This window comes from Littorina saxatilis, linkage group LG16, assembly GCF_037325665.1.
Source record: "Littorina saxatilis isolate snail1 linkage group LG16, US_GU_Lsax_2.0, whole genome shotgun sequence".
NCBI lineage: Eukaryota > Metazoa > Mollusca > Gastropoda > Littorinimorpha > Littorinidae > Littorina > Littorina saxatilis.
In genome coordinates this window covers 50679128-50701399 of record NC_090260.1, presented here as the reverse complement: position 1 = coordinate 50701399, position 22272 = coordinate 50679128, and the positions used below count along the sequence as shown (strand labels likewise).

Below are 22272 nucleotides of genomic sequence, written 5' to 3'. Positions count from 1 at the left end.
TTCCACAATCCACCGGTATTGACTTAAAGGCCAACAACTCGGGTGCAGAGTCTGCTGTGAAAGGAGCAGTAGCCTCCCCTGTCACACAGGTGACACGCCTATTGCTAGAAAAAATACGTACACGTATTAATATGATGTAAAGAAAGTTTCACACAATGATTCGTGATCAGGAAAACTGTTTGTGCACCAAATTTCATCCTAAGTGTCTATAGAGTTTTCTCGATTTTGCGTATGATGACTGTGGTCAATTTGTGGATGATAGGACAACAAGGATTATTTCAGCTGGAAGTCAACGACTACATGTTTCAGAAAGGTAACTTCATTTCAACATTGCATACAATCGACGTTGCATAGGGAAGAAATAGTTTGCTGATTATGTGCTAAACATTGGAAGGACTGTCTTCAAGAATGAAGCAACTTGAATTTTGAAAGATTTGTTGCCTGTTGAAGAACTGGATTTTAAACGCAATGTATTTCATGTACGGTAGGAAATGCAAATTGCATCATCTGTCGACCAGTGTCTCAGAAGCAAAACTGGTTAGGTATGCGTCTTCGTTATTGCGAATATGAAAAGGATATTATCCTACATACGTAGAGACACTCGTGAGATAATATTCGTTCAAATCACACGTGTGTATATTATGTAAATGAGGTCATGTCAAGCAAGTCTGGCAGGGACCTGTTTTTTTCCACTGCTTATGATGCCAAAGTCACCAAGACAAACGTCATTATAGAAAAAAAAACAATTGCGCTCGCTATAATTACCCTCCATGATTTTTTTAGAACTACGAGGTATGATCCAAACATAATGATCAAATGTGATTTTCGCAGAGACCGTTTTTAAGTACGTGAATTTAACAACAGCAAAACACTTCTCGGTGCCAAAAGCACCATTAAACTACTCTACAAATCATAGTGCTCGATGGGCTTCATCTTGGCAGTCCAATTGTTAAAACGTATCGTTGACGTTTGATCATTGGCTTGCGCTTGGCAATGTTTGACTGTATGTTCTCAAAAATTTAAAAACATGAAAAAAGTGACTTGTGTTGTTTATCAGTTACTGTAGCTTACCGCAATTTTCTGTGATGTAGTTATTCATGGGTTCCAGGGCCGAGATGACGTCATCACACACTGACGTCAGACAGTCAGCATAGTAGTCCCTCAGTGACGTGTCTGACCCGGCTAGGCACTCGGCTTGATCTCCAAAGATGGTCTCACACTCCATCGCGGCTTTCTCTTTGTCTTGACAGCTTCTGAATTTGCTGGCCAGGCCCTTGCAGGTTGGACTGGAACACAGACATCAAGGCAACGCTCGTAACGATTTCATATCACAAAAGATGTACACAAACTGGTTTCTCCTACGGAGAAGGATGACTGCAGCTGCAATTGTGACTGTTCTATTTTCTAACTGTTCCATTTAAAGTTGTCAGTAATTAGAAATGTGTTTGAGTAAACCCTTATTTGCCTCAATGGCTGATTGTCGTCTGGCAGAGACAAGAGGAGATAATTCAAAACACGAATCTGTTTTTCATTTGATTACGTACCCTTATATTATAGGTTATTTGCGTTTTTGACCAAAATATGACATTTTACACAGATCGAGACAGTCATTGTTCTCCGAGACCGCGAGGTGAACATTGACTCGAGATCTGTATAGAATGTCATATTTTGGTCAAAAATGCAAATAACATTTATGAATCGATCGAATTCCTTTCGGGTATTGACTTTGTTGTTGTTTTGACGATTGAACGAGCACACACACATGCAATCAAACACATGACGTGTGTTTTGTAGTTCCTTTGAAGTTTCGGTCAACCTGAAATGCCCAAATATGAAGTTTTGTAGGCCTCTCACGTCACATGGCTCAAAGAAGGGAAATCCAATGTCATGAACACGTGGGGGAATTCGGGGGCTGTGATTGGATGGTCTATTCCGATCATCAAAGCATAATGCTGCGGAAGTCGGCCATTTTTCTCAATATCCAAAAGCATATTGTCAATAACAAAGACGCATGGTTCCGGTTTCTTCCACGTGTATAATAATTTGCAGTGAATTTGTCTGACAAGAACAAATACCACTTGTGTTGAGTCAGCTGCAATTATTGAACGGACTGCATGTAAAGTGCAAATTAGGACTCGTTTGACGACGAGACAAAGTCGGAGAACTCAGCCTCGCAAAGACATGGACATTTTTGAGTAAACCGTTGTGACTTGCCTCTGAACGACATTGTCGTTTGACGCTAAGACAAGGTCAGGGAACTCAGCCTCGCAAAGACATGGACATGTTTGAGCAACAAGTTGTGACTTGCCTTTGAACGACGTTATCCTGGTTGAGAACGACGTAGTATAAGTGACGAAGGCGTCATCTGTCATGTCCTCTTGTCCTGGAAACAGGGTCGTGGTCGCACTTTTTATGGCATCAGTCGTTGTCCCGGCCCCTGCACGGCGTGACAGCACAAAGGACACTTTTTGAAACGTAGAGTGTCAGAGAGAGGGAGAAGCAGAGAGACACAGACAGAGAGAGAGACAGAGATAGAGAGAGAAAAAGAGAGAGAGAGAGAAAGAGAGATATATATGTAGAGACAGAAAGAGACAGAGACAGAGAGAAAGAGAGAGAGAAAGAGAGAGAGAGAGCGAGAGAGACAGAGAGAGAGAGAGAGAGAGAGAGAGAGGGAGAGCGAGCGTGAGAGAGAGAGAGAGAGAGAGAGAGAGAGAGAGAACTCGAACTCGAAAACTTTATTACCGAGGGATGATAGCATTAGGTCCATATGGTCCTTTCTTACAGCTAGTCCTGATAGACGACTTTATACATAAATGAATATTTATTATACAAAAGCTGCTTCTTTAAGCCTAACATCCCAATACTTTTCATTGTTTCCTTTGTAGAAAGAGATGGACTGGGCAGAACTAGTTTAGCAGCTCTACGCTGGAGCGAGTTCAGCTTCTTCAAGTGAACTTCACTACACCCGTCCCATACTATGGAAGCATGAGGTTTTATGTGGGCATTGTAAAATAGTTTTCTTGTGTCTAGAATAATAATGTTTGTAACTTTGACAAAGGAAACAGGGTTTTAGCCATTGTTTTGCGGATTCCATTAATGTGAGTGCCATTTGAGATTATTATCAACAGTAAACGGTGCTCAGCTACTTGCTCAATGGAGTGCTCATTTAGGGACAGACTCAGAGTCATTTCTGAAAGTTGATGTTTTTGGCGAGTGCTGATTATCATAAACTTTGTTTTCACTGGATTAATAAGCATACGATTTGCAGAACACCACTCAGAAACATCATTTAGGCTCTGTTGTAATTTGTCTTGAATTTGTGCAGGGCTTTCCCCTGTTGCATGTAAGGTAGTATCACCTGCTAACATATGACACTTGACAGATTCAGACTGCAGGTACAGGGACAAATCATTTATATACATGCAAAATAATACAGGTCCCAAAACAGACCCCTGTGGCACTCCACATTTCAAAGTGCCCAGAAAAGAGTACGTATCGTGTACGTATACAGATTGAACCCTCTCTCTAAGATAAGATTAACAAGTCGCGTAAGGCGAAAATACAACATTTAGTCAAGTAGCTGTCGAACTCACAGAATGAAACTCAACGCACTGCCATTTTTCAGCAAGACCGTATACTCGTAGCATCGTCAGTCCACCGCTCATGGCAAAGGCAGTGAAATTGACAAGAAGAGCGGGGTAGTAGTTGCGCTAAGAAGGATAGCACGCTTTTCTGTACCTCTCTTTGTTTTAACTTACTGAGCGTGTTTTTAATCCAAACATATCATATATATATGTTTTTGGAATCAGGAACCGACAAGGAATAAGATGAAAGTGTTTTTAAATTGATTTTGACAATTTAATTTTGATAATAATTTTTATATATTTAATTTTCAGAGCTTGTTTTTAATCCAAATATAACATATTTATATGTTTTTGGAATTAGAAAATAATGGAGAATACAATGAACGTAAATTTGGATCGTTTTATAAATTTGTATTTGTTTTTACAATTTTCAAATGTTTAATGACCACAGTCATTAATTAATGTTTAAGCCACCAAGCTGAAATGCAATACCGAAGTCCGGGCTTCGTCGAAGATTGCTTGACCAAAATTTCAATCAATTTGGTTGAAAAATGAGGGCGTGACAGTGCCGCCTCAACTTTCACGAAAAGCCGGATATGACGTCATCAAAGACATTTATCAAAAAAATGAGAAAAAAAAACGTTCGGTGATTTCATACCCAGGAACTCTCATGTCAAATTTCATAAAGATCGGTCCAGTAGTTTAGTCTGTATCGCTCTACACACACACACAGACACACACACGCACATACACCACGACCTTCGTCTCGATTCCCCCCTCGATGTTAAAACATTTAGTCATAACTTGACTAAATGTAAAAACAAGTCGCGTAAGGCGAAATTACTACATTTAGTCAAGCTGTCGAACTCACGGAATGAAACTGAACGCACTGTAGTTGTTCACCAAGACAGTACAGCTTCGTCAATCCCCGCGAGAAGGAAATCGCTCACCTTCCACGTGCAAAACGCAGTGAAATTAACACGCCAGAATATCAATCAATATCAATATGAGGCTTATATCGCGCGTATTCCGTGGGTACAGTTCTAAGCGCAGGGATTTATTTATTTTTATTTTTATTTTATGAAATTTATATCGACACATATTCAAGGCGCAGGGATTTATTTATGCCGTGTGAGATGGAATTTTGTGTACACAGTACATCACGCATTGACATCGGCCAGCAGATCGCAGCCATTTCGGCGCATATCCTACTTTTCACGGCCTGTCACGATCTTGTGACATAGACCAAGAAAGTGTCACTCAGTGGGGTGCCTTCTCTTGGTCAATTGCGGCAGAAAGCGCCTGTGCGTGAGTCGGGGCTACACGGCAGAGTTTTGCTGACAGCGCGACCACGGATGTTTTGTGCCGCACGGATTTTTCGGGCGTGATTCTGCTTTGCGAGGCAGAATTGTGGATAGCTGAACTTGATATGTGACAAGGTTAGTCACGTGTTTTTGGCTAGGTTGTCTGTCTGAGACACGGTAACTTGGCACTTGACACTCAGCGGCAGAAGAAGAAGGATCGATACAGCGGTTTCTAGAGTATGAGGGTCTTCACCGAATAGAATATTCGGGCACTCTAGAGGAACTTCAACGAGATATCACCTTCTCACCGCCACATGTTCGCTGAGGACGAGTCGTCAATTTTCCTTCGCCGTGCGATGGTCTTCGCATAAGTATTCGGCAAGGGTTTTTTGGATGTTGTTGTCACTGTTGACGAACAGAGGCCATTCCAGGGAGGAAGCGGGTTTTGCTTCCATGAGAGTGCTACATTCATAGGCTGTTTGAGGTAAAAAAAATCATTATTTAACGCTGTTGACGAGTCTGTGTTTGTGGAATGAAATACTCTCTGTTGTTCTTTCCAGGTTAGCGCATAATTTGCTCTCTGTGACGCTAAAATACTAATCTGTATATGATTTTTGCAGATAGGGAGAGAAGGACGAAAAAATGGCTGTTTTGTTGTTGTGAAAAGTCCATTTGTGCAGGCCCACGTGCTCGATGAGATATGTAAAGATGACATGTTTAAAGGTGGAGGGTGAGGGGTAGCTGACATGTTTAGTGCACCGATGCTTTCTGTTTGCAGCCTTTTCCTAACTTCTGTTCGGCTGCCTTTTGCGGGACACTGCTAGCTGCAGACGTGTTAACCAGCAAACCGGCTAACCAGCGAACCGGCTAACCAGCCAACCAGCGAACCGGCTAACCAGCTAACCAGCGACTGGGTGCGGCGCCTGATGCCTCCACAGTTCCCTGCTTCGTCACCACGCTAACCAGCACTTCATTCGACGGAGCAGTTGTGGAGGCTAAAAAGACTAATTACAGGCCGTCCACCCAGTGGCCAAAGAAAGCTAAGTGCACCATGTCTTTGCACCCCGTTGACCACCGTTGTTATTTTTGCTATCTGTGATTATACTCGAGTAGTGACGACGTGGGGTGTGTGACACCTGCATGAACTAGCACTTTTGTAGCAGAACAGTCGTATTTTCTTATCTTTACACGGGATCAGCGTGTTACTATAATTTTCTATATTCTAACTGGCATTTTGTCAGTGACCACGGGTTTTTTACGTTTTGTGAACGTAAAAGAACATATTTTGAGTGAAGTCTCGAGGGAGGTGGCGAGTTTTTACATAAACAGGCGTCTGAAACTTATACTTTTGTTGTCTCTATTTAATTGTATGACTGCGAGAGTGGATCGTGGTGTGGTTAGTTAGTTAGTAGTAACTAACCGTTTCATAATCACCTTAAGTGATATATTGAAACGTGACACGGCCTATTATTCCAAGTCACACGGGTATTTTGGTGGATATTCTTATCTATGCCTATACAATTTTGCCAGGAAAGACACTTTTGTCAATCGTGGGATCTTTAACGTGCACACCCCAATGTAGTGTACACGAAGGGTCCTCGGTTTTTCGTCTCATCCGAAAAACTAGCGCGGTAGCGTATTGTGCTAAGCAGGAAAGCGTGCTTTTCTGTATTATTGTTAACTTTCGGAGCTTGTTTTGAATACAACCTATCATATCTATATGTTTGTGGAATCAGGAAATGATAAATAATAAAATGATATAATTTTTTGATCGATTTCTTAAATTTTTATCGTAAGACTAATTAATCTATTTTCGTTAATTGTGATCACATTTTAAGAGTAAATATGACATATGTATATATTTTTAGATTCAAAATATGATGAAGAATACGATGCAGTCAATTTTAAATCTGTTTGCGAAAAATTGATTTTAATGACAACTTTAATGAGCAAACTCATTAATTAATTTTAAGCCTCCAAGCTGAAATGCAATACCAAAGTCCGGGCTTTTTCTAAGATTACTTGACCAAAATTTCAACCAATTTGGTTAAAAAATGAGAGCGTGACAGGGCCGCCTCAACTTTCACGAAAAGCCGAATATGACGTCATCAAAGCTATTTATAAAAAAAAAATGAAAAAAACGTCTGGAGATACTATACCCAGGATCTCTCATGTCAAGTTTCATGAAGATCGGTCCAGTAGTTTTCTCTGAATCGCTCTACACACACACACACACACACATACACACACACACACACACAGACACACACAGACACACACACACACACACACACACACACATACACCACGACCCTCGTCTCGATTCCCCCCTCTACGTTAAAACATTTAGTCAAGACTTGACTAAATGTAACAAGTCGCGTAAGGCGAAATTACTACATTTAGTCCAGCTGTGGAACTCACAAAATAAAACTGAACGCACTGCATTGTTTCACAATGACCGTAGTCCGCCGCTTGTGCAAAAGGCAGTAAAATTGACGAGCCTGTTTAGCGCGGTAGTGGTTGCGCTGTGCTGTATAGTACGCTTTTCTGTACCTCTCTTCGTTTTAACTCTCTGAGCGTGTTTTTAATCCAAACATATCATATCTATATGTTTTTGGAATCAGGAACCGATAACGAATAAGATGAAATTGTTTTTAAATCGATTTCGGAAATTTTATTTTAATCATAATTTGTATATGTTTAATTTTCAGAGCTTGTTTTTAATCCGAATATAACATATTTATATATTTTTGGAATCAGACAATGATGAAATATAAGATGAACGTAAATTTGGATCGTTTTATAAAAAAATAGTTTTTATTACAATTTTCAGATTTTTAATGACCAAAGTCATCAAATAATGTTTAAGCATCCAAGCTGAAATGCAATACCAGAGTCCGGCCTTCGTCGAACATTGTTTAGCCAAAATGTCAATCAATTCTATTGAAAACTGAGGGTGTGACAATGCGGCCTCAACTTTTACACAAAGCCGGATATGACGTCATAAAATACATTTATCGAAAAAATGAAAAAAACCGTCTGGGGATATTATACCCAGGAACTCTCATGTAAAATTTCATAAAGATCAGTCCAGTAGTTTACTCTGAATCGCTCTACACACACACACACACACACACACACACACACACACACACACACACACACAAAGACACACACTGACACACACACACACACACACACACACACACACACACACCACGACCCTCGTCTCGATTCCCCCTCTATGTTAAAACATTTAGTCAAAACTTGACTAAATGTAAAAAGCGACAGTGCTAGAATTTTTCAAATAACATCTTAATTTCTTTTCTTATGTCCAAGAAAACATCACCAGAAATGTCTAACCTATTAATGGATGAGTACCATGAATCAGTTGATCTGGCAAGGGCAGTATTACATGAATGTTGAGAGCGAAAACCAGACTGAAGTTGATGCAAAAGGTTGTGGTCATCCAAATAAGTAACCAGATGTTTCTGAACATGCCTTTTAAGAGGCTTGGATAATACAGATAACAAAGATATAGGTCTAAAATCATTTAAGTCTTGAGAACCTTTTTTCTTTGGCAGAGGTATGACTTTCGCTTTTTTAAATTCTTTTGGGAAAAATGGTGTTGAATACATAAATTATAAACATAGGTCAGCGACTCTACTGTATGAGGAGTAGACAATTTTAATAGTTTATTACTTATGTCATCAAGTCCGGAATATTATTTTTTATTTTCTAACCGTGCTATGTACTGACCAACTTCATGGACGGCCATTACCGGAATAACAAACACATCCGTATTTCTTGATTTTTCATCAGAGAACATCTGCAAGCGTTTACAACAGGAATGTGGTTCTGTAACTGGAGAGAGTGAGAGTCTACCAGTGATTCAGCAACGGACAAAACAGAGAGAGAGAGAGAGAGAGAGAGAGAGAGAGAGAGAGAGAGAGAGAGAGAGAGAGAGAGAGAGAGAGAGAGAGAGAGAGAGAGAGAGAGAGAGAGAGAGAGAGAGAGAGAGAGAGAGAGAGAGAGAGAGAGAGAGAGAGAGGGAGAGAGAGAGAGTGAGAGAGAGAGAGTGACCGAAAGAAATAGGGACATAGACAAAATGTAAGCTTTCTGTTAAGAATCTTTTAACAACATAAGTACACCTTTCTTTGCCTGTTTGTTTTCTTTCTCAAATGTGTATTGGTGTGATCTTAAAAAAGGGAGGAAGCGAATGCTCTGATCATGTTTACTCAGCAAGAGAAAATACTGCTGGTAAACGTTTGTTTTGGCTCAAGGGTAAGGGTACTTTAATGCTTATGTGAACATGCCCGTTAAAAGTAAACTCGCAACCGGTAGTTAAATGCCAACAAGTTGGTTTTCGTACCACACAGTGCCTCTGGCAGTCCTTTGGAGATAAACTCATCGTCCGAGCACGTGACGACCACGCTGCGTTCCGCACTGCTAAACTCCACGCTGAAGACCCCGTCCTTACTCAATACAGCGGCTGCCTTGGACTGGTCGTAGTTTGCAAAGTCAACAACACTTACAGAGCCCTCCATTACTTGCCAGGGGTTGGAGATTTTTCCCTTGCTGAGCTGGATTGCAGATAGAGAATGAGTGAGATATTCATTAAGTATTGAGTGTTCATTATGTTGCCGATGAGAAGTCACGCTGACGTGCGTGTGCGTCTCGCGAAGCTTGCACAAAGTGTGTCGAACATTTCATAGTACATGTATAACCTTTCCTTCAAAGGAGGGACGCGGATTTTCTGTAATCATGCAAGTACAAGTTAATCACTATACATTTTGTGTCATGAACAAAACAGCAACAACAATAACAACAATACCAACAACAACAACAACAACAACAACAACAACAACAACAACAACCGCAGCAGCAGCAGCAGCAACAACAAAAACATCACAGGCAATAACAGAACAAAGTCAATCAGGTAAGAAGTAAAAGAAGAACACTGCCGTGTGCTGACAAAACCGAGTAAGTCCACTGAAGCTAGTTCTGAGATAAACGACTTTTTCTGTTTTATTACATTTCTCAAAAGTGACGATTATCTTGATCAACCTACAGAGATAATAAGATAAATAGCATTAATGTACGTTTACAACCCGAGTTTGATAATGATCTGATGGATGGTTTTTGTTTTGTTGGGCATTTTGTGGACTTACTTGGTTTTGTCACTTTTTTCCATTATATCAGATCTAAAAAATGTGACAGATCTAAGCAAGTGGACTTACTTGGTTTTGTCAAAACATTTGGAAGAAAAAGTAATGCTTTTTTTGAGGATGAAAGTCGCTTGTTCATTTCAATGCGTTATTCTCTCAGGTGCCAGGAGAAACGTTCCGAATAACTCTCGCTTACTCTATTACACATGTCGTGTGCACATTAGAGCGCTTACTTCCCTTTGCTTATTTGATCTCTAAACAACGCTCTGGCTCATTTCGGTACGATTCTCACAGATACTTTCGAAGCGAACCTGTAACAATGTGTGCGTTTGTGTGTTTGTTCTGATTAAAACCAGTCTTGATCTAAGGACTATGTCCAGTCAAGAATAAAAGCTGGTTCTTGTGTATGACTGTGTACGTGAGTGTTAGTTTGAGTGCCTTGGAGAATGATGAGCATATCAGATTGCGGTGATTTGCTAAAATACATATTATTCACGTACAATTTTTTAAGCTACACTGCATTTTTTTTTGTTCCGGTAATGTTTTGTTGTTGTAAGTTTAATTTGGGTGGTACGGTTACTACTATAGTTACAGCCTTAAATCACATTATTTGAAATTCAAATCAAACACTATTTACCCGGGCTTGATGTCTTAAAAATCGTTTCTTGAAATTGTTATTAAGAAATATTTCTGGACATTAAAATGCTAGCACAGGCACGAAAGTGATTTTATTGCAGGTGTCAATGTTTCCTGAATCTATTCATAGATGTGTTACGTTTGAATTGATATTAAGCAATTCAGGTGCCGTGTGGACATGGTACGGAAATATTCACTGTCCCGATTGACGGGTTTTAACAGCGAGGACGCAATTTTTGTGAAGGCGTTTTAGTTCTGCTTCTTCTTCTTCTTTTGCGTTCGTGGGCTGAAACTCCCACGTACACGTGTGCTTTTGCACGAGTGGATTTGTACGTGGATGACCGTTTTTACAAAACCATTTAGGCAGCCATACGCCGTTTTCGGTGAAAGCATGCTGGGTATTTTCGTGTTTCTATAACCCACCGAACTCTGCTTTGGACTGCACGATCTTTTCCGTGCGCACTTGGTCTTGTGCTTGCGTGTACACACGAAGGGTGATAAGGCACCAGCAGGCCTGCACGTAAGTTGACCTGGGATATCGGAAAAATCTTCACCTTAATTACCCGTCAGGTGCGGCCGGGATTCGAACCCACGACCTTCCGCTTTGGTAAGTCATTTTTTTTTTCAAAATGATATTTTTTGTTCATCAAAAAGAAGAAATCAATGCGCATCTTGTGTGCTAATTTCTACTTTTTAGAGTGCTTAGATAAGCAGATATGAACAAGTAAGTCCACAACCTAAAAAACCAACTTTTTAAGTGTGCATGAATGTTTTGACAAAACCAAGTAAGTCCAAGGGGTTCCCAATTTTCCTATAATGATAGTTTTAAAATTCTTGTCAGACGACCCATACAGAAAATACGTCATTTTAAGTTTAGAACTGACAAATGACGTCATTTAAAGTTTAGAACACACAAATGACCTCTTTCGATAAGGCGAGACATAATGACGTCACCTTATGACGTTTTATTTTAAACATTTTTCTTCTCTATCTATATATAATTATCCTGACGATCCTTGTCTCTCTCTCTCTCTCTCTCCCTCCCTCTATCCCTCCCTATATCTCTCTTTTCCTCCCTCCATCTCTCTTTCTATCCCTCCCTACCTCTCTCGCTATCTCTCTCCCTCTTACTCTCTTCCTCCCTCCCTAATTCCTCTTTCCCTTTGTTTCTCTCTCTCCCTCCATCCCCCCCCCCCCCTCGACCCTGATTTCTTTCCCCTCTCTCACTCTCTCCCTGTTTAGTCTCTCTCTCCCTGTTTAGTCTCTCTCTCCCTGTGTATTCTCTCTCTCTCTCTCTCTCTCTCTCTCTCTCTCTCTCTCTCTCTCTCTCTCTCTCTCTCTCTCTCTCTCTCTCTCTCTCTCTCTCTCTCTCTCTCTCTCTCCATCTTGTGCAAATTCGTAATGTTAACAATATTTTCACTGTTTTGTCATTTATCTTGACAACACTTCTTCTTTAGCAGCCATGCTTGCACCAAATCTAGCACCCCTACTAACAAGTAAAATGCCGCAAGAATATTCGTATTGACTTTGACGTCATACTGGCAAAAACATTGCATTCTGATTGGTTATAGCGTCATAAAGGTTCTTGTGATTGGTGGATGGACTTACTTGGTTTTACCAGCAAATTGACATGTAATGTTTTTTGAGAAATGTTTGAAGTTGTGGACTTACTTTTCTATATCTCCTTATCTAGTTATTTTACAAAGTCAAAATTTACACACAGGCTGCTTCTTGATTTCTTAGTTTTGATGAACAAAAAGATATCATTTTTGGAAAAAAATGGACTTACTCGGTTTTGTCAGCACATGGCAAATGTACTTTAAACAGTTTTTAAAGGTGTGGACTTACTTTTGTATATCTCCTTATCTATTTATTTCACAAAGTCACAATTTACACATAAGGTGCGCCTTAATTTCTAAGCTTTGATGAACAAAAAATATCATTTTTGAAAAAAATGGACTTACTCGGTTTTGTCAGCACACGGCAGAACAGGGGGAAATTAGATAAACGATATCAGAAGCATTTTGCCAATTTCAAAAGTCGCTCATACTTGTAGAACTCAAGTGTTAACTCCTGCAAGTGCAGACCAAGAAGGAATCATGTGTATACATGTATAAAGCTACATTTGTAATGTATTTCTTACTCAATCATCGGTTTAATGTGTTCTACAATATTGCTGATCAAACAGGTGTTGTTTAAAGTATTACTACTCCACAACCAGCTTAATTTCTGTAATTTCTGCATCATAACACTCAACAGTTATAATTATTGACCTACAATAACTAGTTACATTGTGTTGCGTTCTTGTTGGTTACCAGCCACATGTCTATGCATTTTTGTTATATTGTTGTACATGATGATTTTGACTTATATTTGCCCTCACTAACCAACTATTTAGTGTATTCATTTTCATATTTTTCTAATAAATAACCAACTACAATTATATATACTCACGGAATAAAATAACTTAACATTGTTTAAAATTTAATATCTCAAAATCGGAAAAAGTTACAGGAGTGATTTTTGTACCAACGTAAAGCTTGTTCAATTGCTCATTATGGGCAAAAAACCGGAATAGTCTGGCTTGTTCCATTTTTTGCAATTTGAGCTCAAAGACGCATGGTGTCATTTTGGAGTTTACAAACTTAGCACTGTGTGTTTGACAGCGCTGTGCGTGCACTGGTTGATCGCAGTCGCAATTAAATTACACAGGAGCAGTGAAGGTTAGCTTAAATACGTTTATTAACAAAACAAATTTCATTTCACAGTAGCCGGGTGGAATCGATTACGCAGATGCTGCACCCTAATGAAGTGGTCTTGCTGAGGATTGGTGACACGGGGCCGTCCTTGGCGAGGCAGGTCTCGAACGTTACCGTTGTTTTGCTGGTACCTTCTTCGCCACAAGGCAACTGATTGCCTGGTCACTCCGAATCTCCTAGCAACATCAGTATAAGTCATCCCTCCTCTCAACATCCCTATTGCGACGAGTCTATCGTTCACACACGTTCGTGGCATGGTGAAAGAGAAAGACAGAGTGGACAGTTTTGGGCAAAGAGAAAGAAACATTAATTTTAGTGAGTTGTTCTCACTCACAAACAAACGGACAAACCAAAGGCAGTACTTTCATGCAATATTCGTGGATCAGCAGCAGACCTTTTGCAGGTTTCAAGTACGGGTAGACGTGCCCCGAGAGTCAAAGAGTGCAGGCCTACCTGTTTACAGCACACACAGCGTGCACTGGCTGTCGGCAGCGTCGGCAAGCTCAGGCGTCAGTCTAGTAAACTCCAAAATGACACCATGCGTCTTTGAGGACCAATTGTGAAAAAAACTAAGCAACCGAGAACATTCCGGTTTTTTTTCCTCTTCTCAGGAATTGATGGTTCTATGATCGTACCACCCCGCTCTCCTGCAACTTTTTCCGATTTTGAGATATTAAATTTTAAAACATGTTAAGTTATTTTATTCCGTGAGTATACATTTCCACTCAGCAGACAGCTATATTAGTGCACAACTACTTAATGAGCATCTGAATGTGAGAGAAAGGAGAGGTTTGGAAAACGTGCAGTTATCTGAAGTGTGTGACCGGCACGGTTGGCCTAGTGGTAAGGCGTCCGCCCCGTGATCGGGAGGTCGTGGGTTCAAACCCCGGCCGGGTCATACCTAAGACTTTAACATTGGCAATCTAGTGGCTGCTTCTCCTGACGTCTGGCATTATGGGGTTAGTGGACTGGTTGGTCCGGTGTCAGAATAATGTGACTGGGTGAGACATGAAGCCTGTGCTGCGACTTCTGTCTTGTGTGTGGCGCACGTTATATGTCAAAGCAGCACCGCCCTGATATGGCCCTTCGTGGTCGGCTGGGCGTTAAGCAAACAAACAAACAAACAAACAAAATCTGAAGTGCGTCGATGGTCTCTCCTAACCTTGTCTAGTCGTTTCACTGAGGTGCGTATCTTCAAGAAAGCGCCGGTCTTAGCGTATACGACGTTGACCCACACCGTGTCCGGGGAGAAACGGTGACTGTAATCCTTGTCCACAGCACTGCCCGGGGTCACCTTGACCCGGTAGTCCCCGCACGTGAAGTCCGAGAGTCGATACTGACAGGGAAGTTTCAGCTCAGTCGTTTCTCCGTTGAACATTGTAATCGTTCCGTAACGCGCAATGGAGCATGCTTTCTCGTCTCAAAGAAATTATCGAAATGGAAAATACAGAGACATTTCAAGAAGCGTTGCAATTATAGTGGTCGTCCACTTCTTATTTAAGTTATCTAAAAAAAATGCTAACTGCTAGCAAATGATAACAGACATGTCGAGAAAATGGATTGTCAGCATTAACTTCTGTAAAGAAATGTCGAACAGACCCTGCGAATTAGAGGGAACAACCGCAATGGGAACTGGATCGCTCCCATCTGCTTCTGCCCGTCAGTCAATTATTCTTGTGACCTGGGTCAATCAATCACCCACCCGACGTGATGAATACTATAAAAGATGAAATGCGTTCACACAAACATTTCACAATATGCATTTCAGTTGCTTCGATTTGTCATTTCCAACAGAGAGACAGATTTAGAATCAACGCCAGACAGAAAGAAAAATTGAGTTGACGAAATTTCACTTGATTCTTCAGAACTTAGACAATGACATTTTTAAGTGAGCGGATCGGCATTGCACACTCAAAGGATGGGTGATGCCTTGCCGTTCTGAAAAGCACTCACTGACAAAACTGGCTTTTCGGTATCTTTTAGATAAAGAGTGTACTATCTGACAAATTTCAAGTGTAATTCTTGGAATAAATCACGCTGATTTTGTTAATTCTATGTTTTACTTTGTCTTGTCAAAGACGTGAAGAACAAGACGGGTCCCTGAGAGGACATTATAACATTTAACGGGTTACCCAGAATCAGTCCTGGTTAGTCAACAAGCCATATGGTGTACTGACATGGTAATAATACGATTTCTTTTCTAGACAGGTCCAAATTCTCCTACGATGTATAATCCAAACAAAATGATGAAACTGCTTTCATGCATGTCTCGGGTCAATAATCACAAACAGTAACATACAATTTAAAAGACCAAACATGTATGCTTGAAGAGACGACGTCGTTAGATTGTTACGTCATAACATTACGAGGTTTCAAAATACGTTACTTTTGGACGTACTTGAAAATGTTTGTTTTTTACAAGCACCATGAAAAATGTTCCGTCTTCGAAAGACTGTAGATGAGCAATGGAACAATGGAAATTGCTTTACAGATGAGAAGAAATTAAAGCTACTCCATAGTCTATGATCTGACAACAACAGGACTTACAATAAAGAGTGCTTCAAACGCGAATAATGTAGAAGCTGTATCAAATGTAAGAAATATAAGAACATATATACATACGATACTAGTTAAAGTGCACACTTCTAACTTGCACAAGGAACAGATAAGATAATTCTACAAAATGAACTCCAGCTTGAAAAGCTCTCGCTGCAAAATGGATGACGCATAAGCTGACAGTAGAACAGAATAAGCAACAGGCAGATGTTGCTCGCGATCTGCTCAACCGTTTTGAACCTACAGTAACAGATCCAACATGTAATGCGGGATGGATGTATAGTTACTGAATATGAGACATTTACTTCATTGGTTCCCTTCTGCATTCTGCACAAAGCACCCAGGCTGTTCACTTTTGGTATGTGACCAAGTGGAGCGATTATCCCAGTCCATGTTAACGCCTGACAAGATCTGACACGGTTTGCCGAACTGCTTAGACGGGAATAACACTGCCTGGCAAGATCTTACACGGTGTGCCGAACTGTTTAGACGGGAAGAAGTCTGCCTGGCAAGATCTCACACGTGTGCTGAACTGTTTAGACGGGAAGGACACTGCCTACAACGTCAACGTAACATGACTGTACATGCAGTGTGTCTTCCACACGGACACGTTCTATTCTCACCCCCCTGGTCACGAGTCCCCGGCACCTGGTCAAACTTGACTTAATGTGAAAAACAAACTGACTGCCAAAATTCAGGAACAAACCCACAAGAAAGGTCAGTTGTTGAACGTTTATAATTTGACAACAACACAAACATTACTTTTATTCACACACACACACACACACACACACACACACACACACACACACACACACACACACACACACACACACACATACACACACACACACACACACACACACACACACACATACACACATTACAATGATTAAATGTGTATTAAGAGAACCTAATCACGTAACGAGTACCTGCCAGTGTGAATTCAAATTTGACGACACTGACACACGCCAACACAGCTAGCAACCAGGCTGATGACAACTCCATCTTCACTGTCTGCAGCAAATCACATCTGAAATTATATTTTAGTTCATCAGCAATACAAACAATTGAATAAAACTACGCAGCAACCAGTCCGACTCCGCGATAGCTCATGGGTTTATAGCGACTTATATGTTCCGAACGCTCAGATGTAAGAAGTATACATCTATGGAGTAGACAACATTAACATACCGAAACAGTTCGTCTGCAAGGTAATACGAACGGAAAAAACTTTCCTCAGCAATACCAACACATTGAAGGAGCACAACAGTATCTCTATCTGCTTTTACCGCCACAACAGTATCTCTATCTGCTTTTACCGCCACAACAGTATCTCTATCTGCTTTTACCGCCACAACAGTATCTCTATCTGCCTTTACCGCCACAACAGTATCTCTATCTGCTTTTACCGCCACAACAGAACAACGGCTCAACTGCGTTATTGATGTTATTCCAAATCAAACAACTGCTGTGAAATCTTAGCAGAATCGAATGAATGTTACCGAACTACGCAAGTGGACATTACAATCACTCACATGGGCAGGTGGGCTGGGAGAGTGATTGGAATTAGATCAAGCAGTGACACAAAACCATTGTGTCTTTGACTGACTGAAGACAGGGTGAATGAATGAGTTTCACGCCTCGTCTCAGTGGATGTTAAAATTAATGGTAACAGTTCAAGGTCCAGAAAATTGCGAGCTGCAGCGAGCTTGTTCATGACCGCGAACTGAGGCAATTGTTTTTGATAACCACTGTGACGGAATATTAATGGTAAGGTATTGAATGTAATTAAGGACATGTATGATAAGGCAAAATTGTGCGTGAAGGTGAATAGTGTTTTCTCCGAGGCGTTCACCTCAAACATCGGGCTTCTTCAGAGCGAAAATTTATCACCGATTCTTTTCTCACTATTTTTAAACGACCTGAAGCAGTTTCTTATTGAATATGATGTCAGCCTAGAGTTGCCCATGAAAAGAGCCCAAGAAATAGACGTTGAACGCATAAATGACTGCATGTATTTGTTCCTGTTAATATATGCTGATGATACTGCTATACTCGCCGAAACACCTGGAGAAATGCAAAAAGCCCTGGATGGACAAGATCGTTATTGTAAAAACTGGGGACCAAGCATAAATATTGAAAAGACAAAAATAGTTGTTTTTTCGCGGGGGAAAATACGGAATATCCCAAATTTTGTCTTGAATGGAGTACATGTCCAAGTAGTTTGGGACTATGTGTACTTAGGTGTACTATTTAATTACAATAACAAATTTCATAATGCCATGAAACGTCAATGTTTGATTGGTAACCGTTCTCAATGTTCTCGTTAATTCGAAAATGTAGAACACTAAATTTACCAATTGATGTGCAATTTGATCTTTTTGAGAAGTGTGTACATCCAATTTTGCTGTATGGTTGTGAAGTGTGGGGGTATGATTCATTAGACATATTATCACGGTTTCAATTGCGATTTTTAAAAATGCTTCTTGATGTATATAAAACTACACCCACTTGTATGGTTTACGGAGAGCTTGGTCGTTATTCAATTAGAATTGAGGTACAATGTCAGTTACTGGTTTATTGGTATAAACTGATGAAAGAAATGAACGATGGTGCGAATAAGATGTCTTGTTTAATGTTAAAACTACATTTGAAGTTGTACCATGTACAAAACGTTAAATTGCCCAGGTTGTCGCATGTCAATACTATGCTAATTAAGTTGGGTCTATCATATTTATGGACAACTCAGAGTCTTGCCGTCTCAGGCTTTAAAAACGTTGTAAAACAAAGGCTAAGAGATCAATTCCTGCAGGAATGGAACACTGACGTGAATGCCAACAGCTTGTGTTTTAATTACAGAATATATGAAAAGGATTTTTGTCTGGAAAGGTATTTGCTTTGGTTGCCTAGGAAATTCCAAGTTAAATTAGCAAAATTTAGAACAAGCAATCATAAGTTGCCAATACATCAGCACAGATTTTTTAATGCTCCTAGAAATGAAAGATTGTGTGATATGTGCGATAAAAATGAATTAGGTGATGAGTTTCACTATTTGTTCATTTGTACCGACGAAAGTATTGTGTCTGAAAGAAGAAAATTAATTAGTACTTATTACCGATCTCACCCACATTGTTTAAAATATGAACAGTTAATGAATTGTAAATCTAAAATAAAACTAATGAAGCTAGCAAGATGTGTAGCCCATGTTATGATTTTAGTATGTTAGCGTTACATCTAGTTTCTTTATTGGTATGTATATGTATGTAATACATGCTTTTGTTTTGTTTTGTGTTTTTACAAAAGATGCATGGCATAATGGTATTGCCAATTTATTTCGGCTGTATATTATCGTTGTCCGCTTAATGTATACATAGTATCTGTCTGATTTCTTACCTGATTTTGTTAAACCTATTTTTCTGTTCTTTTTGTTTGTAAGTATGGAAGTGTATATTGCCAATTTATTTTGGTTGTATAGTATTGTTGTATTTGTCTGCTCAATTTGTAAATGATATATTAATTGTCTGATTTGTTACCTTTTTTTGTTAAAGTTATATCTTTGTTTCAAAGCCCTCTGGGCCCAAAACAATAAAATACTTGACTTGACTTGACTTGACTCGGAATGTGACCTCTACATGTAGGTTTTTGGCGAAATTCACGTGCGGGATCTGACGTCATACTGAGCGAGTGTTACGCGGTCACCTGTCGACAATGATACAAGTTAATTCGTATACAAGTTGCAGTTTTCGACCCCTTGCAAGAAAGTCAATAAACTATGGTATTTTTGTCAAATGCCGAAAAGCCATGGTGGCTCCGTGCACCTGGAAGTAAGACGTTCACTACACTCTAACACAAGCGTGTTCGTTTGTTCACGCCGATATTCGGTTTTATTCCCCCCCCCCCCCCCCCCCCCCTCTGCTGCTTTTTTCTCTCTGTAAACTTGTAGGGCTAGTTATTTTTCGGTAACTTACTCAGCAACCAAAATTACTTGCCTGAACAAAACAACAGGCCTGAATCCTCGATAGCACACAGGTTTAGGAGCTAGACTTTGTGGGATCTACTTTTGCGATTGAAAAGTTCCGAACGCTCTAATGTACGAAATATACATCTCTGGAGCAAACAAAACAAACATATCGCATTTAAATTAACAACTACAGGCTTCAACACATTAATCTCCATATAAAATCCATGTTTTCTGAATCTAGATCATGCACAAACGTTCAACACAAGCACTTTCCCAACGCAAGTAACTCGCATACTTTGCCTAGCAACAAGAGTAGTTCCTCTTTCAAATTTATTTTCACTGTTTCTTCAACAAGACTGCAATCAGACGGTCAGTTTTCAACACTATTTCATTTCATAAACAGATCACACGCAACCAAATGCACACATCTCATCAATTTTAGTCCTAACGGAATTGGACGTGGTTAAGCCCGCGAACACCTTTCGACTGATTGAGATAACAAAGTACGTACTGGACGGACAACTTACCAACAAGAAGGCTGTGCTCGAAGAAGATGGATGATTTGCTCCGCTCTGGGTCGGGATATTTATACAGGTAAATCTCCTTTAGCGGTTGGCGCCAGGTGCTTGTCACATGGATTGTGCTAAATGCTCACTCAGTCGTTGCCAGAAGCAAATCACATCTTCCTCTCACTACCCCCCCCCCCCGTCCTCCCCAACCTCCACATGTCTAAATGTTTTTACACAAAATCTGCTGCCCTGCCGAGTACACTCATCGGGTGCGTATCGCTGGCGCTACGTGTCATTTGTGCTACGTGTCATTTGTCCTTCGTGGAGCTATTGCTACGTTGATTAGTGCTACACATAATATGTCTATGAGTCGCTATCATTTGTTTAGTATCACTACGTGTCGACAGCACTACATCTTTTAGCGCTACGTGTCATTGTCGCTACGTGTCAAAACCACTACTAACTGACGACTCTCTCTTTCTCATTTTTGGCTCACGTAAGTGTAGCCTATGCGATGCTAACTTGTGTCTGTGCGAATGTATGTGTGTGTGTGTGTGTGTGTGTGTGTGTGTGTGTGTGTGTGTGTGTGTGTGTGGGTGTGTGTGTGATAGAAACTTTAACATTTGACTGAACACCGAAATACTAATTTTACCTGGTTATTATCCAAGCAACAGCTGCAAAGTATTGAAGCAAGGATCAACATTTCGTCGGCACGTATGCAGGTAAAGTGTGTATCCACAGAAATTTTTTTTTTTTTTTTTTGGGGGGGGAGGGTAAAAACAGGTGACTGGTTTGTGTCATGTGTGGTATGTAGACCAGGTCAGGGGTCAAGGTTAGGTCAGATCACCTAAAGGATTGTGGTATAGATACAGTTCTCACCGAACTGCAGTTCGACGATTCGGGGAAGACGATTTCTCATTGTTCGGTTTCTTGGCTCCAGAAACACTGGCTTAAAACTGAAATTTTTACTCGGGACACTGGCCGCATAACTAAATTTACCTGGACAGTGAAATTTCGATTTCCTCAGACACTCCATGGATTCTCAGTTTCGATTTGAAAGTTGAAGAGAATATAACTGGATGAGAGCAGATTACTGTTTGATTTGTTTGGAAGAGTTGTTTGATGCAAACAATCTTTGTTTTCAGGGACTAAAGTTGTACCACTCAACATCCAGGCTTAAACACCCAACCCCCCCCACCCCCCCACCCCCCACCCCCCCACCCCTCCTGCCCTTTCCCCTGCCTGCTTTGAGCGATATATATGTAACAGCTGGATCTTACAGAAGAACGTGTCACATAGCTAGGCTGTTATGATGTTGACTGTATACTAAAATTATCTTCGAAGCACGTTCTACCAGGCATGACAGTGTCCCTTTCATGACACGTGCACGCAGAAATTGGAAAACATTCGAACAAAGAAAGTCAATACATGCAAGGGTAAAACAGAGGACATGTATCAATAATTACCTCAGGTTGTAGTAGACGGAACACGCTTGATGTGCTTTCTTGAATAGAATCGTTGAGTTCATATGCAGTTGGCGAGTGGGCGATGTGTTTTCACTGTTTTTTCTCTATTCGGTTTTAATTTTATGTTAGTGTCCATTGTATTTTAAGTTACTCAACTGTTGAAAAAAAGTCTTACCTAAGCCTGAAATTCAAAATGGAATTGACGGCTTTTTCACCGTACATAAGCCACACGAGATGTTTCTAGTTACTCATACCATTCATCGCTTGCCACTAATTCACTCCCCTTGCATGCCGCCATTTTGTTTTGATGTCATTTTGGAACGCGC

At 40.3% G+C, this 22272-nt stretch overlaps 2 protein-coding genes across 2 annotated transcripts in view; one reads left to right on the top strand and one right to left on the bottom strand.

Moving 5' to 3' along the window:
• The window catches only part of LOC138951199 (uncharacterized), a 155182-nt gene that overhangs the window by 32282 nt on the left and 100628 nt on the right, over positions 1 to 22272 (top strand). The gene's annotated exons all lie outside the window — the stretch shown is intronic.
• On the bottom strand, positions 1058 to 20536 carry LOC138951411 (uncharacterized). Its single transcript, XM_070323019.1, has 6 exons — positions 20483 to 20536; positions 16940 to 17040; positions 14614 to 14870; positions 9261 to 9471; positions 2215 to 2437; positions 1058 to 1286 (listed from the first exon to the last, which is right to left on the bottom strand). Exons 2-6 carry the CDS (start codon positions 17013 to 17015, stop codon positions 1058 to 1060), a joined length of 996 nt encoding a protein of 331 aa, XP_070179120.1. The 5' UTR covers positions 17016 to 17040; positions 20483 to 20536.

What these genes read in the sequence shown, in the direction of transcription:
- LOC138951411 (XM_070323019.1), bottom strand. Translation starts at nt 17,015, where the DNA reads ATGGAGTTGTCATCAGCCTGGTTGCTAGCTGTGTTGGCGTGTGTCAGT. An exon ending in ATTTGAATTCACACTGGCAG is followed by an intron (nt 14,871 to 16,939) that starts GTACTCGTTACG and finishes AATTTCTTTGAG; the next exon opens with ACGAGAAAGCATGCTCCATT. An exon ending in ACTGCCAGAGGCACTGTGTG is followed by an intron (nt 2,438 to 9,260) that starts GTACGAAAACCA and finishes CACGCCGTGCAG; the next exon opens with GGGCCGGGACAACGACTGAT.